This window comes from Salvia miltiorrhiza, chromosome 2 (genome assembly GCF_028751815.1).
Source record: "Salvia miltiorrhiza cultivar Shanhuang (shh) chromosome 2, IMPLAD_Smil_shh, whole genome shotgun sequence".
Taxonomy (NCBI): Eukaryota; Viridiplantae; Streptophyta; class Magnoliopsida; order Lamiales; family Lamiaceae; genus Salvia; species Salvia miltiorrhiza.
In genome coordinates this window covers 6,989,024-7,008,778 of record NC_080388.1, presented here as the reverse complement: position 1 = coordinate 7,008,778, position 19,755 = coordinate 6,989,024, and the positions used below count along the sequence as shown (strand labels likewise).

General features: G+C 35.6%; 1 protein-coding gene across 1 annotated transcript; it reads left to right on the top strand.

The window, feature by feature from the left end:
- The first annotated feature begins 12,255 nt into the window (after positions 1 to 12,255).
- Positions 12,256 to 12,873, top strand: LOC131007918 (uncharacterized). Its single transcript, XM_057934830.1, has one exon. It carries the CDS (start codon positions 12,256 to 12,258, stop codon positions 12,871 to 12,873), a length of 618 nt encoding a protein of 205 aa, XP_057790813.1.
- Positions 12,874 to 19,755: the final 6,882 nt, after the last annotated feature.

The following is a 19,755-nucleotide window of genomic DNA, read 5'->3' as shown; positions in this document are numbered from 1 at the left end:
CCAACGGGCTATAGAAGTCTGGGGCGATAAAATGACACCAAGCCTGCCAGTGGGGTGGCATCCTATGTGGTAGTATCTGCATGGCCTGCTGGGCCGTGACTCCATGCTCTACGGCGTCAATCCACCTGTGGTGGAAGCGTGCTAAGAACTCTCCAATAGTCTCGTGGTGCTCCAAAGTACAGTCATAGAAAGCCTGTACTATGTCGAATCCGTCTGCCATGCTAGAATAACAACTCGTGTTACTAAGTCAAGAATGACTTACTCGTTTATTACTCAATAACATACTCGTTTGTCGGTGTTCCTCTAGGATTCTCGTAGTGCATCGGTATCAATATTGATTCCAATAAAAATTTTCCACCATCTTACTTATCCAGTCAATCAAAACCAGATATCAATAATATTGCATCATGTACTAATCATGCTTCTTTCTCAACTTATAAATATCATCAACTTATCAATTGCATATCTCATGCTCATAAGTAACTTTAAACTTTAACTTGCATACCTCGTCAAGCTGGCGGAGATGGGGTGTTGGCTCTTGTCAGTGACATAGCTCTTTTAGTCTAAGACTCTAGCTTAGACTCAATCAAAAAAAAAAAAAAACTCTATAAGAGATTATACTCAGAGCAGACGAGCTGCTCTGATACCACTCTGTCGCAGCCCGATATAGCCAGTGATAGCGTATACCAAGTATCGTACGACTAATAAAAGAAATAGTGAAAGAAATAGGAATACATCTTATTTTAGCGGAAGCAATTGCAAACTTTACTCATTTTAAAGAAGGATTTCAAGACCAAAATAATTACTAGCTTGGGTAAACATGATTAAGCCATTGAAACTTAGCAAGGGTCTGAGAAGTATTTCCCTTAAGGGATATTACAGACATAAGCAAATTAAATAAAGAGTTTCATCAGAGTTATGCAGCGAGATGCGTTACTATATGTGTGAAGACATATAGCAGGGAGTTCAAATTCTTATAGAGTCAAAGCTTATAAAGATAAATATGAGACATAGGAAAGACACATCCAACTGACAATTCCAACAGCTTTCACCCATCCTCGCGCCAAGCCAGACCTGCATATTTAGAAATACATGCAGGGCTGAGTACCAAAAAGCACTCAGTGGACTCATGCCGGAAATAATTGAAATGTTGCTCTTAGAGCTATATGTCAATCTTGCCCTTTTCAATGCATCAACAGGATTTAACTGAGATTAAAAATACCTGTTCATGTTTTTCTGTCATAAACTCATTTGCATCATCATAATAATATCATTAGTCTGCAGACATTATATATTCACGGTATGTGCCAACTATGAGAACTCATATAATATATATATAAGGTGAAGAGAAGGAGGCCTCCTTCAAATCACCGTGACCGGCCGACTAGAGACGGCTCACGATCACCTCTGCGCACAAAACCTTTACTGTCATATAAATCAGTCAAAGGCCGATATCTTGCATCATGATCATAATCATGTCTTTCATAGAGGCAACATACCATATCTCATTCTCATCAATAATAAATATGGCAAGTTGACAATTTTCATAATACTTATCAATAATGCTTCAACATGCTTCATTTTCATAAGATTCATCAATAATGCTTCAACATGCTTCATTTTCATAAGAATTTGCATTTGTACTCATTATCATGGTAGCTAGCCATAATAGAGTTAGAATAAAGCCCACCTGTCTCAGGGGTCGATGACGTAATGCTCAGAGTCGTACTAACGCCGGCCGTCACTCGAACCTTTGGTGGCGCACGTGGTTTAGATTGTCATGTGACAAAATAAACTCTAGTTAGAATTTCATCTAACTAATATCTCAATACTTATGCTTTCATCATATGCTTAATCTCATCTTATAACCTATCTACTATTTACCCAATTGGACCTCTCAATTTAATTAGATATCTTATCCAATTAAAAGACTCTCAATCCTAGGTAAATAGCATTCATAAACATCAAATAGTCATTCATACTTTGCAATAATCAATTTCCACATAATACATTTTCACGATTTATCACAATAGTCAAATGACTTAAAAAAAAAAATCCTATGAACTCGAAATCTTTTTCCTTGTAAGTAAATTCCCAAATATTCACGTAAGCTTGGAAATAAATATAAAATTTTCTAGTAGTATTTTCATGACATAACATGGTGTATTAATCCACCAAAACTTTAAAATCCTCAAAACAATTACAAAGTAGAAATTTTCAGACTCCTACAGTTTATCATTCTGCTCTGCCTCAACTTTAACGAATAAACTGTTTTGACTCAGAAATCTCCTAGATTCGAGACTTACACTGTTGAAAACCGTTCTGCGTCTAGTTTTATTTAAAAAAAAGTAGAGTGAAAAACTCCAAGTGGTTTACGAGATATGGGTGTTTTCCCACAGTCTACCAGATTCGGCAGTTTTGCACGACTGGAAGCTATGATTTTTGAAAAATAGTAAACGTTGGCCAAATGGTTTGAAATTTGGTGTAAATCAGTATAATACATGTATCTTTCTACCATAAAAATTTGGGAGGCTGAATGTTTTTGAAAGTTACTGAAAAGTGTGACTCTAGGGACTGCCTTTCTAAATTTCCGGTGGACATGCGCAGTAAACGTTTTGCATTTTAAAAAGGTAGTAAAAGAAGTCCAAATGACTTGAAATTTTACCAGCGTCCTCAAGACACATATATCGACACACTGTAAAATTTTGAAGAGTTTTGGACGAGGGAAACCTCGTCGACTGATCAGTCCAGAACGTAAGAAAACTTCTCAAAATGGTTGAAACAACAACATATACACATATCATCATAGATCTATACTTTCATCACCATTCTCATGCATTTTCACACTAATAACTCATCATGCTTCAATTATGCATCAATATACATGCTTATACCACAAGAAAATATATATATAACATAAGAGGAGGATTGAGGTTGCTACCAACAAGATCAATGGAGGTGGAGTAGAACATGATGCGTAGTATGCTTGGAGCTTGAGCTTGAAGATGAACACTTTAAGAAACCTTAGTTCTTACTATATTTGGTGGAACAAGAAAAAGAAGTGTGGTGGAGTGAGGAGGAGGAGGAGGGCTGCTGAAAATAAAGAAGAATAAGAGAGGGAGGGAGATGAGAGAGAGGTGTGCATGTGCTTGTGAGCTTAAAGTGTGGAGGAATGAGTTGGCTAGTTAGATTAGCCTTTTAGGGGCTCTTTAATGGTGCATGTGATTTCCATTGATGGGAAAGAGAAGAATAATGTGGGAGAGTGGGGAGGGAGCTAGTGCTGCGTAAGGGTGAGAGAGTGAGAGAGAAAGAGTGAGAGAGATTGAGAGAGATAGAGAGAGTGAGAGAGAAAGAGAGATAGGTGTGTATATATATATATATATATATATCTATATATATATATATATACTTGAATAATTATAACTCTTATTTAGTATGTGGGAAAAATATATCTCATGAAAATATATTTATTCATGTGAGGAAAAATTATCTCTATTATGATATATCTAATATCATAATAACAATGCATCAATAAATCATATGTGAATATTCTACCAAGTAAAATATTTATATCACATAGACATTTTAATAAAAATATAGGGCGAAGATAGGTTTCTCAATAAGAGAATTTATAAGACTCGAGAAAATAATATCGCCTCCTATTAAACTCTAAAAATTTCTTATCTCATTTATTCGCCCACGTGCATAATTCCTCTAGCTACTATTTAAAACTCAATTTAAATTCGAGCTAGGGCACAAATAGCTTCTCAAAACACGGGGTGTTACACTTCCATCCTCATGCCTGGCGCCAAGAAGCTTCACAGCTTCTGGAGGAGATTTTCCTTATCGCAGATATTGCACTCCTCCCTGGCTTGCAACAAACAACGAGACTTCTCTCGTTGTTGGCCGGCATCTTCAGCCGCACCAGGTCTATTCTTCAAAGACCAGGTGCTGGCGAATCGACGGTGTTAGTTTTCTCAGCTGCCACCAGTTCGATTCTTCTTTCTCACGCCCATCATTTCTTCTCTCCTTCTTTCCAATTCACCAACTCTTCTTTCTCCTCATAAGGCAGCCTTCTCCTCTTTCCAAGGCAGCCTTCTTCTATCTTCCATCTTCTACGTTCTATTGTCCTCCTCCACTTCTCCGTCTCTCTCATCTCCTCACCTCATCACTGGCGTTCTCCTCTTCTGCATATCTGGACTCACCCTATTCTCGAATCTTCTCAAGAGCTTCTGAGACTAGGAGTTGGGTACCGTCTGATCATTGTCTTCATCATCAGCTCTCCTTTTTATGTTGCCAAAAAGGGGGAATAATTGGAAGACAGAGAAAAACCTTCTCAAAGGTTTTTCCTCATCTTCTTTCTTGACTGAAGATGAGACTACAAAGGATCACCAGAAGTTGTAAGGACGACGTTCCAGTAAAGACCTCAAATCAATGGAAAACAAGTGAGAGTGGAACAAGCTTAGGAACATGAAGACACGAAGACAGAAGATGAAGATCAAGAAGTTCAAGGCACAGCCAAACAGACTGCTGGAGTCCATGGGTTTCCCATGTTGTTTTTGTTTTTCTTTTTTACTCCAATGTAAGTCTTGCTCTGTACCTCGACTGGTGGCTTATCAGTCTTTTATTAATGAAAAGAACTTCTTTTTGATCTCAACCTGAAGACAATGACTCTTTGTCCAGGCTCTTATTATATTTTTTTGTCTTCTCCTTGTTCTGTTTTAGAACTGTTGCGTTCTTAACTCTAAGTACAAGTTTTTAGGTTCTATTGTTAAGGGGGAACTGTTTCACCCCAGTTTTAGAACTTGTACTGTGAGTTCAGTCTTTTTGTTGTCTAGAACTGCTGTGTGGTTTTGGCATCATCAAAAAGGGGGAAATTGTTGGGAACCTTGTGGAATATCCAAATCCTTGTTTTGATGATACCAAAATTCATAGGTCGTATTTGTAATAGACTAGAATTGTTTTGAACTCAAGTGTTAGAGTTCGGTTCTAGTTTAGCTTGCGGTGTTGAAGATTGAAGACTGAAGAACGAAGGACTGAAGACCGAAGACTGCAGATACCAACTGAAGTATCAGTTGAAGAATCAGTTAGGAACTGATTACTTAATGCGCGCAATGGACTGATACTAAAGTCAAGTATCAGTTGAACATTCCTCCTCGGACTGATCTTCCAACATTCAGAGGAAGCCACGTACTCATAAAGTACAGCCGCATTAAATGCAGAGATCTCAGGTTCTTATCTCTGCAGAGGTCATTCCTATCTGGTGGTTACTTTTCAGAGACGTCACATCTCCTTTCCATCAAGAGAGCCGTTTCCACCCAGACAAGGAACCTCGAAGATTGAAGCCTCAGCCCAAATTCGAATTGCTCTCCAACGGAAGAAATCTTGATGACGTTCTACGCCAACGGATCTATTCAAGAGTTCTCCTACAAATAGCGCTCGAGGATCACTTCAACCTTCACCGATTCAACGACATAAGCTGAAGCTCTGCCGAAATTGCTACTCAGCCTAAAGCTTAACCTCCCCAAAGCTTGAATCGAAGAAAAGAATTCCAAAGCCAAAATCAGTCACTGCTGATTACACATATTCTCTTAGACCTTAGGCAAACCTCTGTTTACCCAGAAGCCAAAGGTCAAACTTGCTTCAAAGAAATTGTTCTTTGTAGTATAGTTGGCACTCGTTCAAACCTCCCCCCAAAAGAGTGTTTGAGTGATTCGGAGTTCAGGAAGGTACTCTGACTCTGAGTGAGAAGTCTTAGCACGGGTTGTGCTGAGCAAGAGAAATCCGACACGAGTGAAGCGTGGGTACTGAAGAAGGGTTTTCTTCAGTGGTACGGTTGTGTGCACCCGGCAAGCACACGGTTTGGTTTGCAGTGCACCTGTTAAGCACTTGCGGAGTGGATTGTTGGTCTGATCAACCGACCGTGGATGTAGGAAAGGGTTTTTCCGAACCACGTAAAAGTCTCTGTGTTGTTTACAGCTTTCAGTTTTATATTCTTACTTGTGTTATTTCAATTGATAAACTGAACACTGATTAACTGCAAAGAGAAACCTAAAGACCAACAACGTGCTCCACCGAGACTATTGCGAAACTAAGTTTAATTTCCGCTGCGTATGATATCAGTCTGACTGATCTATCTTGTGATAGTCAGGAAGAGTGTTATCATCTCTGTTTTAGTAAACTCGACTGAAGCCCTTACGTGCATCAGTTAAGTTCCAGCAACTTAACTGATAACTCCCTACTGAAGAGTTTTCAGTATCAGTCGTCAACCCTGTTTGGTCAAAACTGTTTTCAGTTGAACAGGTGTCTTTATTTGCGTGTAAAGTTTCATTTAAGATCTCTGTCTGAGATCCCTCTAATTGAGGAGTGTTAAAAAATAGCCCATAGGTGTATTTCCCCCCCCCCACCATACACCTATTCGAGACCTTCAGGACCTAACAATTCGCATATTAATATACCCAATTGAATTCTAACTATGATGCCAATATTCATATTTAAATCATAATCCTCCTTAAATAGGATATAAGTCACGAATGTATGCATAATTTTAACGCATCAAAACAACATTTAACTAAATTAGTAATTAAACACTTACGTCAACCATAACATCTCCCTCAACCCCAACATTCGCTGTTGGTGCTAGAATTTGCGGCTCCTGAACCTATATATTCATTGTTGCCATCGAATCATTAGAAAATTAAGCGTAGTAATATCACATAAAGACCAAATAAAAAAAACAAATAAAAATTTAAGTAACACACCTCATAACCCGTGGCTAGCCCCGAATGTCCAGATCTCGTATTTGGCTACGGTGTCCAGATCCCGTGTTCTGCTCCACAGCCATTACATTCAATAAAGCTTACAACAACACTAGTCTCAATTCATAACCCAACATAGCATAAACGGTTCTTCACACATCAATTACATATTTATTCAAATGAAATTCTAAAATACTATGTGCGAATAATTAATAGGAAATTCATGAATCGATATTTTCCTACAATATTACACATAATATCACCCCCCAAATTTTAATTAGTTATGCCAAGATTAATATAGGTGAAAGAACTTCCACTCTGATGTAAAATAAGAACACCACCAACAAATAAAATTGAAATTTCATAAAATTTTGCATATTAAATCTAACCCTGTCGATTAGATCTTGTTCTCGCCATTGCGCCGTGAACGTCGCCGGAAAGTTGTTGAAATACAAGGATTTCAGCCTTTGATTCGGACCCCTTTGCTTCGCCGCCTCTAGTTCTTCGCTCAGCCCCCCCTTTTTTTACTCAAATGTCAAATTTTCTGCCAAAATAAATGATTCATAGACTCCGAAAAGATATTATTTGCTATATGGAAAGTCAAAGAATAATCTCAAAATTACCCTCATGCTTGAAACCAGCGCGAATTATTTAAGAAAATAAACGAATCAGTTGATACACCTAATATTTAATCTAAGCCGTTAAATTGAACTAGATCTAAGGTCAGTTTTAGTTCTTAAGTTATATGCTAAGGGGAGTTCAATGTATAACCGCCCCCTATATATATATATATATATATATATATATATATATATATATGGTTAGCTTTTATGGAGACCGCTCCCCTACATAGAGAACAAAGACCAAATCCTATGTGTCGATCTTGCTTAATCTTAACGGTTCATATCATTTCCTGATTTGATTTTTCATGTAATTAAATATTGGTTGATTAAATCCACTGAAATCTGGGATCACGTTGAATAAATCCCAGAAATTCTGAAACTTCCTGTTCTGGGACCTGATCCGTCAATGAACATAATATGTGAACATTATTATGTTCATTTGTTTTCCTACGAGAATATCGACGAACATTAGTATGTTCATTAGTATGTTCATTTATTTTTTTACGAAAATATCGATGGACATTAGTATGTTCATTTATTTTTTACGAACATATCAACGAAAATTAGTATGTTCATTTGTTTTTTACGAACATATCAACGAACATTAGTATGTTCATTAGTATTTTCTACGAACATATCAATGAACATAATATGTAGATGCATTATTCACGTAACAGTCTCTTCATCAAAATAATATTCCATAAATAAAAGATTTGATTGCCTATATCTATGACAATTAACGAAAATATCAAATCTTCACAAGATGAATCATCACCCTTGGATATACCAAGATCGACGCACAAGATTTGGTCTTCGTTCTTCGAATTTTTTATGGTCTCCATAGAACTCTATCCTATATATATATGTATGTGTATATATATATATATATATATATATATATATATATATATATATAAGGGCAAAAATAAGTACACTTCTTAAGATATAAAATAAGAATGATTTTCAGCCCTTAGATCATCAAGATCGACGGTTGATTTATCATCCTGTTGGATGAGTTCATGGTCCTGAGTTCGAATTCAAAGGTAGCAAAAATTTATTTTTCGCAATTCATACTTTTATATAACGAATTATACGTGTTCTACATAAAATTCATACATTTTTTCTAATTCTTATTTCTTATTTTAAGAGGTGCTCTCACGGTAGCCCTCCCCTATATATATATATATATATATATATATATATATATATATATATATATATAAGACCGCGTCATAAGGGACTCGGACCCAAGACTTTTAGCCTTAGGCATTAACCCCTTACCACTTGGCCAACATATCACATTTCTAGTTTTAAATACTATTGTTCAAATAATTGAAAGAAACTAACTAACTAAACTTAATATTCATATGTGTATTTAAATTAAGTGATTATGAGATTTGGTTGGCTATCAAGGCTATTAAGTGATTATGTTTGTCGGTGCCTTTTATACGTATAGATCGATGAATAATCTTAGTTTGTAACATATTACAAACTAAGATTATTCATCAATCTTAACTATTTGGTTGTCTGAAGCCTTGATAGCCTATGAATTCACGTGTTTCCTATCACGTTCAAAACATGTCATCGCGTGTTCCCTATCGCGCTCAGAGCATGTTCTGTCTTCTAACTGATGACTTATCAGTTATTGCTTTTAATAAAAATAAAAATTGAATTTTCTTCTAATTAAGACAAATTCTTATTGTCTTTATCATGTTTTTATTGTACTCGTGTTACTCTGTTTTCTGTCTCTCTGTTGCTCTGATAGTTGATGCAATATATTAGGTTATATTGTTAAGGGGAAATAGTATTCACCATGCTTTAAGTTCTTGCTCCTCTGTCTTTGTGTCTTTGTTTCTGTTAGGCGTGTTTGTAAGGTTTCGGCATCATCAAAAAGGGGAAAATTGTAGGGAAATGAATGACATATCCTTGCCCTTATTTTGATGATACCAAAATCCCTTAGATCTTTTCTATAGCCTTAGTCTTTTCCGTTGAACTCAAGTGTTAGAGTTCAAAGTGCTTAGAATAGGTTTCTGGCTTGCTGACTGATAGACAAAGACTGCCCAACTGAAGTCATTCCAACTGAAGCATCATGAGACATTCCATGACTGAAGATTAAATGCAAGTACCAGTCAGAAGCTACTCAAAGGATTCATGTCATCGAATAACTGAAGCAAAATGAGAGTGCCAACAACCTCTCTACTCTCGACTGAACCAAGGAGTATCAGACACGCAACATTAAATGCCATGTACGGAGCATTAAATGTGGAAGATTTGATGACCGTCTTTGCAAGGACCAAACTTCATCTTTTCGTGTAAAGCTATAGAAATAACAAGCTCCAAGACTACTCTGATTCAAATTCAAGTTAAATGAGCTTGCGAAGATTGCCACCTCAGCACATGAAGTGACAACATCTCACAACGGCAGGAATTTCGAAGACCTTCTCTCCAACAGAAGTAGTCGAAACTCCACTTATAAATAGCGCCGAGGATCAACCGCAAATATTCACCGATTCAATTACATAGCCAAAGCTCTGCATAAATTGCTACTCAAGCTTAACCTTCACAAAAGATTGAATCGAAGAAGAGAGTCTTAAGTCATCAAAACTTTTGATCACCAAAACTCTCTTAGATTTCTAGGCATATGTTTCATACACATCCTAAGCCTAGAATTTGATTACGCGAGAGCCTGTTCTCAAGTAATCCTAGTTGGAAAATAAGTTCAAACCCCTCTTTATTTATAGTTAAGCGTTTGAAGTTAGAGCGAGTTCAGACCAGTGTTCTGACTCAGAGTTCTTAGTGTGTGTTATCGCACTAAGAGGAGAAAGAGAAATCCAACCCAGTGTGTTGGTGCTGGAATTGTTGTTGTTTTCCAAACCACGTAAAAATTCCTTGTGTTCTTACTTCTTTTTATATTCAGTATTTGCGCATATCTCTGTTTCTCTAATACTGACTAACTGAAAAGAGTAACTAAGGGATTCTCTGTGAAGAAAATCTTTCAAGGTTATTTCACTAAGTTTAATATTCCGCTGCTAGAGTTATAGGTTTAACTGATCAATCTTTCGATAGTCAGTTGAACGAGTAACTCTATTCTGTTTTACTTATGACTGAAGCTTTACTTGGACGAAATTTAATTGACCAGCTCAATTAACTGAAGTCACCCACTGAACCTCTATTTCAGTATCAGTCACCACCCCTTGTCAACTGAAGTGTGCATATTCAAAGAAGTCAAACTGTCTTTCAGAACAAAGGTGTTGGTTTTAAGTAATCTTGTTTCGAAAATAGCCTACAGGTGTATTCCCTTCCCCCTCCCATACACCTGTCCTTTCAACCCTCAGGGGACCTAGCAGATACATTTTCCAGTTTTTCCATGAGATAGATCTTCGTCGGGTTTATGATGGCGGACCTGGGCATTTGGAAACTTCCCCCTCATTTTACATCGGCTCAAGCGGGGTGAATTTCCTCTAAGTGTTCCTTTGGAATCGCTTCCTTTCTGGGTACAGATTGATGATTTGCCGGCTGGTTTTCTGACTGAGGAAGTGGGTCGGCTTCTTGGCAACTTCATTGGATCTTTTATGGAATATGATAGTACAAACTCTGCTGAGGTTTGGAGACAGTATATGAGAGTTTGGGTTGGAGTTCGGGCAACCGAGCCACTTAAGTGATTCAAGAAATTAAAACAAAAGGATGGATCTTTTTTCACTATCAACTTCAAGTATGAACGTCTCAATATTTTTTATTTTCTTTGCGGTCGTCTGGGGCACTCCGAAAGTTTTTGTGAATTGATGTTTAACCCGGAGGCGAAGAACACTACTCTAGAGTGGGGAGTTTGGCTTAAGGCTGCTGACAGGCGTGGCATACCTCTGGCTGGTGACAAATGGATTCGTGGTGACGATGGAACCACTAACCCTAATGCTGTGGCGGCTGGCACTAGGGTTTCTCAAAATATGGTTATTTTGGATCCGAAAATGAAGGCTCCAGAAAATCGGCACATTTCTTTTGTTCACACTGAGATGGGTATTTCCAAAGATCCTATCCCGCAACACACGCATCGGATCACCCTACAAGACATCAGTAATGAGAATTATGACTTTGATTCTATGATGGTTGATGGATCTTCGACTCTTTTGTTGGATGAACGGAAGCGACGTCGGGGTGATATTGCGAATGGTATTGTCACTACCTCTGCGTTAGATATTTTTCCTGCTGGAAAATTCGAGGATGATTCTAACGCCCAAATCTCTCAATCGGCAGGCTCCAGCTTCGGGGTCAACGGGGTCCAATGAATTCGATAAGTTGGAATTGCAGAAGTTTGGGCCAACCTATTGCAATTCCTATGTTACTTGAACTCGTTAGAGTTCATAGGCCTCAGTTTCTCTTTCTTATTGATACTATATCTTCTCGTAATCGTATGGAAGATATTCACATTAGATTGAATTTTGAATGGTGTTTTACCGTGGATTGTGTGGGCCGTAGCGGCGGGCTTTGCATGTTATGGAAGTCTTCCACTATTTGTAATTTGATCGGTTTTTCTAATAACCACATCGACATGCATGTTACTGGTAGTAGAGGCAGGTGGCGCCTCACGAGTTTCTACGACTTCCCGAAACAAAGTCGACCGCTTGATTCTTGGCAACTCCTTTGTCGTCTTGCTGGTTTTGATCCTCACCCATGGGTCATCCTTGGAGATTTCAATGATCTCCTGGATCCGGGAGACTAAAAGGGGTCGCGTTGAGCATCCCAATTGGCTCTTTGCTGATTTTCAGTCTGCCATTCTCAACTGTGGCCTAACTAATATTCCTCTTATCGGTTATCCTTTCACTTAGTCCAGAGGGCTTGGTACAGAGAGTTTTGTGGAAGAAAAATTGGATAGAGGCATGGCTACTTCTAGCTGGAAATCTCTTTTTCCAGAGGCTACACTTACACCGCTTACGGTTCCTATGTCGGACCACGTTGCTCTCCTTTTGAAGTGTCAGGGAACGATGAACGCTCTTGCTATTCGGCGATTTCATTTCGAGAACAAATGGTGCCTTGAGCCTGATGTTCCTCATGTGGTTCGGGATTGTTGGACAAATCTCTACGGCATCAACATTATGGAAAGACTTATGGCGGTGTCGGATTCTATCTCCATTTGGGCGAGACATTTTAATTCTTCTAAGATACTTACGAAATCTAAACTTCAGAATGTGATCTCTCTCTTCAAGGACGGTTCGATAGGGATTCTATTCGTAAGCTCAAGGCAGTCAGGGGAGAACTTGCGAGTTTGTTGCTTCGTGAAGAAGCTCACGGGAAGCAGCGCGCCAAACAACATTGGCTTAAAGAGGGGGGACTCTAACATGAAGTTTTTTCATGTTATGGCTTTGGCTCGGTGTAAGAAGAATACTATTGTTAAATTGCAGAGGGAAAATGGGAGTTGGACTTCCGGGGAGGAGGATATTAAAGATGTTGCTCGAGACTATTTTGAGAATCTGTTTGCCCCCCCAGGACCATATTGATTTCCATCTTGTTCTTGATAGGCTTCGGCCGTGTATTGATGACGCTAAGAATTCGGAGCATACTAAGGCTTTCACCATCGATGAGTTTAAAAGTTGTTATTTCGCAGATGCACCCAGATAAATCATCGGATCCCGATAGCTTAAACCCCAAGTTCTATCAAAAGTTCTAGGGTGTGATGGGTGAGGATATTTTCCATAGTTGCTCTGATTGGCTTTTTGCAGTTTCTTTTCCTCCAGGCCTCAATCACACGCCTATTTCTCTTATACCGAAAGTTGATTCTCCCTCTAATATGAAAGAACTTCATCCTATTGCGCTCTGCAATGTGCTTTACAAGATTGTTTCCAAAGTTTTCTGTAATAGGCTAAAACATGTGCTGTTGGGCCTTACCGACCGCGCTCAATGTGCAATATTCTTATAGCTTTTGAAGCTATTCACTCCTTGAAGAGGAAAACACGTGGTAAATATGGTTCGGTTGCTTTCAAAATCGACATAAGTAAAGCTTATGATCGAGTCAATTGGAGTTATCTTAATGCGGTGCTTCGACGTCTTGGTTTTTGTGATAAATGGCGTGATTGGATGTGTCTATGTGTACAAACTGTTACATATGATGTCTTGGTGAATAGGGTTGCTGTAGGGCCTATCAACCCGGGGTGTGAGACCCGCTGTCCCCGTATCTGTTTATTATATGTGCCGAAGGGTTATCTGCTTTGATTAACCATGACAATGACAGAGGATCTCTTCATGGTATCCAACTTGGTAGAGGAGGGCCGGCTATCTCCCATCTCATGTTCGCCGATGACTGCATGTTTTTCAGTCGTGCGGCGGCGGCGGATGAATGTGCCGTGCTTAAGAGGGTGCTAGGGGTTTATGAAACCGCATCGGGTCAGGCAATTAATCTTTAAAAATCTGGGATTTTTTTCAGTTCAAATGTGAGTGAACAAGCTCATGGTGATATCTCTACTCTTATGGGTGTCTCGCTCCCTCTGAATATAGGCTGCTACCTTGGTCTCCCTTCGTTAGTGGGTCGAAAAAAGAAGGATATTTTCAAGTATCTGAACATACGTGGAATCGAATTCAAGGGTGGAACGATAAGAAGCTTTCTAAAGCCGGGAAGGAGATTCTTATTAAAGGTGTGGCTCAGGCTATCCTTTCTTATTGCATGGCTATTTTCTCTTTACTTGTGGGTTTGACTAATGAGATGGAGCGTATGCTTAATTCGTTTTGGTGAGGTAATAAGGGTGCTTCGGGAAAGGGTATTAATTGGATTAAGTGGGAGAAACTATGCGTTGATAAAAAAACTCGGCGGTTTGGTTTTCATAGTCTCCAATTACTAAATATTGCTTTACTTGGGAAAACTGGATGGTGACTCATTGATGAGCCGGAAGCTTTGGTTTGTAGGGTTCTTAAAGCAAAATATTTTCCAAATGGTGATTTTCTGACAGCTAAAGTTGGTCACAATCCGAGCTTTGCCTGGCGGAGTATTATTTCGGCGCAGGACCTGGTCTGAAGAGGCACTCGATGGCGGATAGGGGATGGTTCACAAGTCCAGTTCTTTGATGATCCTTGGCTGCGTCCGAGTGATACTTTTCGAGTGTCATCGAGCCACTGTCCACCTGAGCTTTTGGACATTACGGTACACGAATTCTTACATCCGAAGACTCACACTTGGGATACGGATTTGCTCCAGAATTTGGTTAGTGTGGATGAGTTCCGTAAGATCATTAGCATTCCAATTTTTCCTAATCCAGGCCCTGATAGACCGATATGGCATTTCTCTCCTAATGGCCGGTATTATGTCAAGTCCGCATATAAGCTCACTAGCTCTCTTACGCTTGATGTTACTCATAATGTTGAGGGAAATTGGAGCAGCCTTTGGAAGATGGATATTCCGTCGAAAGCTAAGAATTTTCTTTGGAGGGCGGCTCGTAATAATCTCCCCTCTAAAGAGAAGTTATTGTCTCGTGGTGTTGCGGTGGGTGGAGAGTGTCCTACGTGTAAGAGAGGGTTTGAGAACTTGTGGCACATTTTCATTCATTGCCCTTTCGCGGAATACTGCTGGAGACTTAGCTATAACTGTGACTTCATCAACCGTATTGCAGCTACAAGTGAGTCGTTTGAGCATGCTCTTTTCTAGATTGGTGATAGTGCAAATTGGGGTTGTTAAGGCAAAGGTGTGCATGCTTCTTTGGCAAATCTGGAAAGATCGGAACGCGGTTGTCTAGAAAGATTGTTCCCCGATTTCGACTCATTCGGTGGTGGCAGCAGCTACAGTGTAGTCGGACTGGAGAGCTGCGCGTTCTGTTTCTAAGGCTTGGCCCCCTCGAGCGCCATCTGCTGCGGTTTGCACTGGTTGGCACTCTATTCCTAATGGCTCGATTAAATGCAATGTTGATGCGGCCTTCTTTGAAGCGGATCACTCGATGGGTATTGGCATTGTTATTCGCAGCCACGATGGTGCTTATGTGATTGGAAAGTCTATCAAGATGTCGGGTTGTCCTAGTGTGGAGGAGGGTGAGTTGTTTGGGATTAAGGAAGCGCTTTCTTGAATCAAAGGCCTTGGCTACATGAAAGGTGTGGTGGAAACTGATAGTAAAAGAGCTTGTGATGCAATGCGTTCGAACGAGAGAAATATGTCAAAGTTGGGCATCATTGCCTCCTTTTGCCGAAGAGAGCTGCTGCAGTTACCAGATTTTTGTGTTCATTATGTTAGGCGTGAACGAAACGTCGTCGCTCATGTTTTAGCGAAGACTGCGCGAGATATTTTAACACATCATGTTTGGAATGAACCCCTGATTTCTGTGGCGGGTTATCTCCACATCACATGTTCTTGTGTTCAATAAGAGTATCTCTCTTTTTTCCTCAAAAAAATAAATAAATAAATAAATAAAGCTCTATTTCAGCTATCTCATTTTTTGAGATTATATATTAAATAAATCACAAAATGTGTCACTATTATTGAGCTTTCAAAAATTTCAGGTCATTATGTCAATTACAAGAAATTCAATTTACAATCGCCAAATATACATTTTTTTTATTATAACAGTCAATGATTGGTCCACGCACTGTTTTCCATAAATAATACTGTACATATTGATTGACGGAATGAACTTATTAAATAATACTGTAATTATTGTTCGTAAAAAATAATAATATAATTATTGGCGAAGGAGAAACTAAAGCAAGCAGCCAAAGATAATATAGTAAAATCTATGGAGATAGATTTTTCGATAAGGTTATGAATTTGCAAAAAGCTGATGATGAAATAATATTTATATATACCTAAAATTAGTACTTAATTATATATGTATGTCTGGTAGCACCAATTGCATTAGATTCTCTACTTATAAAATTATAAATTGACTTTACGGTCGCAGTCGAATTTAATATGAGAATGATAAATTCACTTTAATTAATCAACTGGCAACTTGTTAGAAAGTTCATAGCTCTCACAAATTTGTGCTCCCTCCGTCCACGAAATAAACTCCTACTTGCCCTTAAATATTTGTCCACGAAATAAACTCCTACTCTGCTTTTTAGACAATTATACCCTCTATTGCTTTTAAATTTACTACACTTTTATCTATTGGGCCCACTTTATTCCACCATTACTTATTATTATTATTATCATTATTATTATTATTATTATTATTATTATTATTATTATTATTATTATTATTATTATTATTATTATTATTATTATCATTATTGTTATTATTATTATTATTATTATTATTATTATTATTATTATTATTGTTATTATCGTTATTATTCTTATTCATATTATTATTATTATTATTATTATCCTTATTATTATTATTATTATTATCCTTATTATTATTATTATCCTTATTATTCTTATTATTATTATTATTACCGTTATTATTATTATTATTATTATTATTATTATTATTATTATTATTATTATTATTACCGTTATTATTATTATTATTGTTTTTATTGTTATTGTTGTTATTATTGTTATTATTATTATTGTTATTGTTATTGTTATTGTTATTGTTATTGTTATTGTTGTTGTTATTATTATTATTATTATTATTATTATTTTTTTTTTTATTGTTATTGTTGTTGTTGTTATTATTATTATTATTATTATTATTATTATTATTATTATTATTATTATTATTATTATTAAATTGCTAGTTAAAGATTAGTAAAAGTAATCAAATACATAAACACTACCCTTTTAGTCTTTTACACCACCTTTACACCACCTTTTTCAGCTTTCTTAGTCTCCGTGCCGAACCCCAACTGGGAGTTTATTTCGTGGACGGAGGGAGTAGTATTTTATACTTATTTATTTTATAATAACTATAAAAGTTATTATTATTGCAATACATAGCACGGGACCAAACCTAATGAAGAAGAAACTCCAATTAAAACAATTAGAATAAAAGTTCGATGCAGCAAAATATAAATGAATATTTTTGCAAAGGGACAAGTAGCAAATCGCCCCTATCATAGTAACTCCCTAACATATTTATCTCTTTATTTTTTTATTTTAGGCTTTTAGCCCCTCAACATCTCATAAGAACTGCAAAATTCTCCCTATTTTTTATCGACACTTAACTCCGTTCAATATTTTTAATTTTTAATTTTTAATTTCTTAATTGGGTTCCATTCTATGGATATAAATTATCAATTGGGGAAACGAAGAGCAACATACACATAAGATCCCTAGTTCTTAAAATTTCAATTGATGGATTATATTCTTACTGACAGTCATTATATAAGCAAACATTTCATAACTCATGATTGAACCTACAAAAATAACACACTTCAATCTTGAAAATATCAATTGCTCAATTTTTAGCATCCATATTAATCAAACACAAAAAATAAATTAAAGAAAAGAAAATAAAAATAAAAATTCTTCTTCAAACATAACAAAATTCAATGAAACTCAATGAAAAAAAATAGAACTAAATGAAGCAATAAAAAAACGGCGGCACGAAACTTGTCTGCTTCTACAAAGCTTGAGACAATATTTTTGAGATTATATAAAAAATTGAAAATTCATTAAAAATATCAAATAAAGAAAGTTTGTTCTTTCTAATACATTAAAAAATAGAGTGGGATCTACTTTAAAATTTTGAAAATAATTTTAAAAAATGAAAAATATAATTTAACAGAATTAAGAATAAGGGAGATTTTGCACTCCATATCAGATTTTGAGGGACTAGCAGCTCAAAATTAAATGATGAAAAGATAAATATATTAAAGGGTTATATAATAGCCCAAAATTAAAAGATGAAAAGATAAATATATTTAAAAATTATATAATAGGGGGACTATTTGCTGGTGCTCCTCCTCAAATGAATAGCTTAACCACACGACATTATTTTCATAATTAATATATATTCCTAGTCTTCAGATTTGAGGAAGTCTAATTCAAGCAAAACATAGCCTTGTATTGATGATTTTATTTAATTTTGAAGTTCTGATGGACCAAAGCATGAATTTATACTATTTAATTTCATTATTTTTTTAGTATTCATGTTATTTAAGCCCATTATTTACAGGAATGTTCAATGAGAAACAAAAATGATGTTCGAAATTTTAATCGAGTCAACATGAACTGAATAATTAATTATATAAAGATTTGAACGAATGCTTCGTCCTGTCAATTTTTCTTAAGTAGATTTAATAAAAAGGTAAATTTAAAAGAATTATAAACAAACCGTGGCCTTTGCATTAACGTTTGGGCCAAGTAAAACTTTGTTCTATGGTACTAAAATATGGAGTATTATAAATAACAATAAAGATTTTCGGACACTGCAGTGTCCGGACACTGCATGAAAAACCAGTTTTTTAAGGTTTTTTGATTGAGCCGGTTTTTTGCTAATTTATGGTTTTACTAAAATATCCTTTCCTTAAATTTCTCAACTATTTTTAATCTTTTCCTAAATATATTTTATTTACATTTTTATTTTCTGTAAATTTCGTTTTTTTTTGCCAGTTTTTTTTTTTGAAAAATATTTTTTATTTTTAAATTGTTTTTTAATTTTTTTATCGTTTTTTTTATTTTTCTTTTAAAATATTCTTTTCTTAAATTTCTCAACTACTTTTAATCTTTTCCTAAATATATTTTATTTACATTTTTATTTTCTGTAAATTTCGTTTTTTTTTTTGCCAGTTTTTTTTTCGAAAAATATTTTTTATTTTTAATTTGTTTTTTTATTTTTTTATCGTTTTTTTATTTTTCTTTTAAAATATTCTTTCCTTAAATTTCTCAACTACTTTTAATCTTTTCCTAAATATATTTTATTTACATTTTTATTCTCTGTAAATTTCGTTTTTTTTTTGCCAGTTTTTTTTTCGAAAAATATTTTTTATTTTTAAATTGTTTTTTTTATTTTTTTATCGTTTTTTTATTTTTCTTTTAAAATATTCTTTCCTTAAATTTCTCAACTACTTTTAATGTTTTCCTAAATATATTTTATTTACATTTTTATTTTCTGTAAATTTCGTTTTTTTTTTGCCAGTTTTTTTTTCGAAAAATATTTTTTATTTTTAAATTGTTTTTTTATTTTTTTTATCATTTTTTTTATTTTTCTTTTAAAATATTCTTTCCTTAAATTTCTCAACTACTTTTAATCTTTTCCTAAATATATTTTATTTACATTTTTATTTTACCTAAATTTTGTTTTTTTTTTGCCATTTTTTTTCGAAAAATATATTTTATTTTTAAATTGTTTTTTTATTTTTTTATCGTTTTATTATTTTTCTTTTAAAATATTATTTCCTTAAATTTCTCAACTACTTTTAAAATTTATATTTTTTTCGAAATTAATATTTTAGTTGTTTTAAGAGTAAATTTTTATTTTTTTCCAAAATTATGTTTTATTAATTTGTTTCCAGAT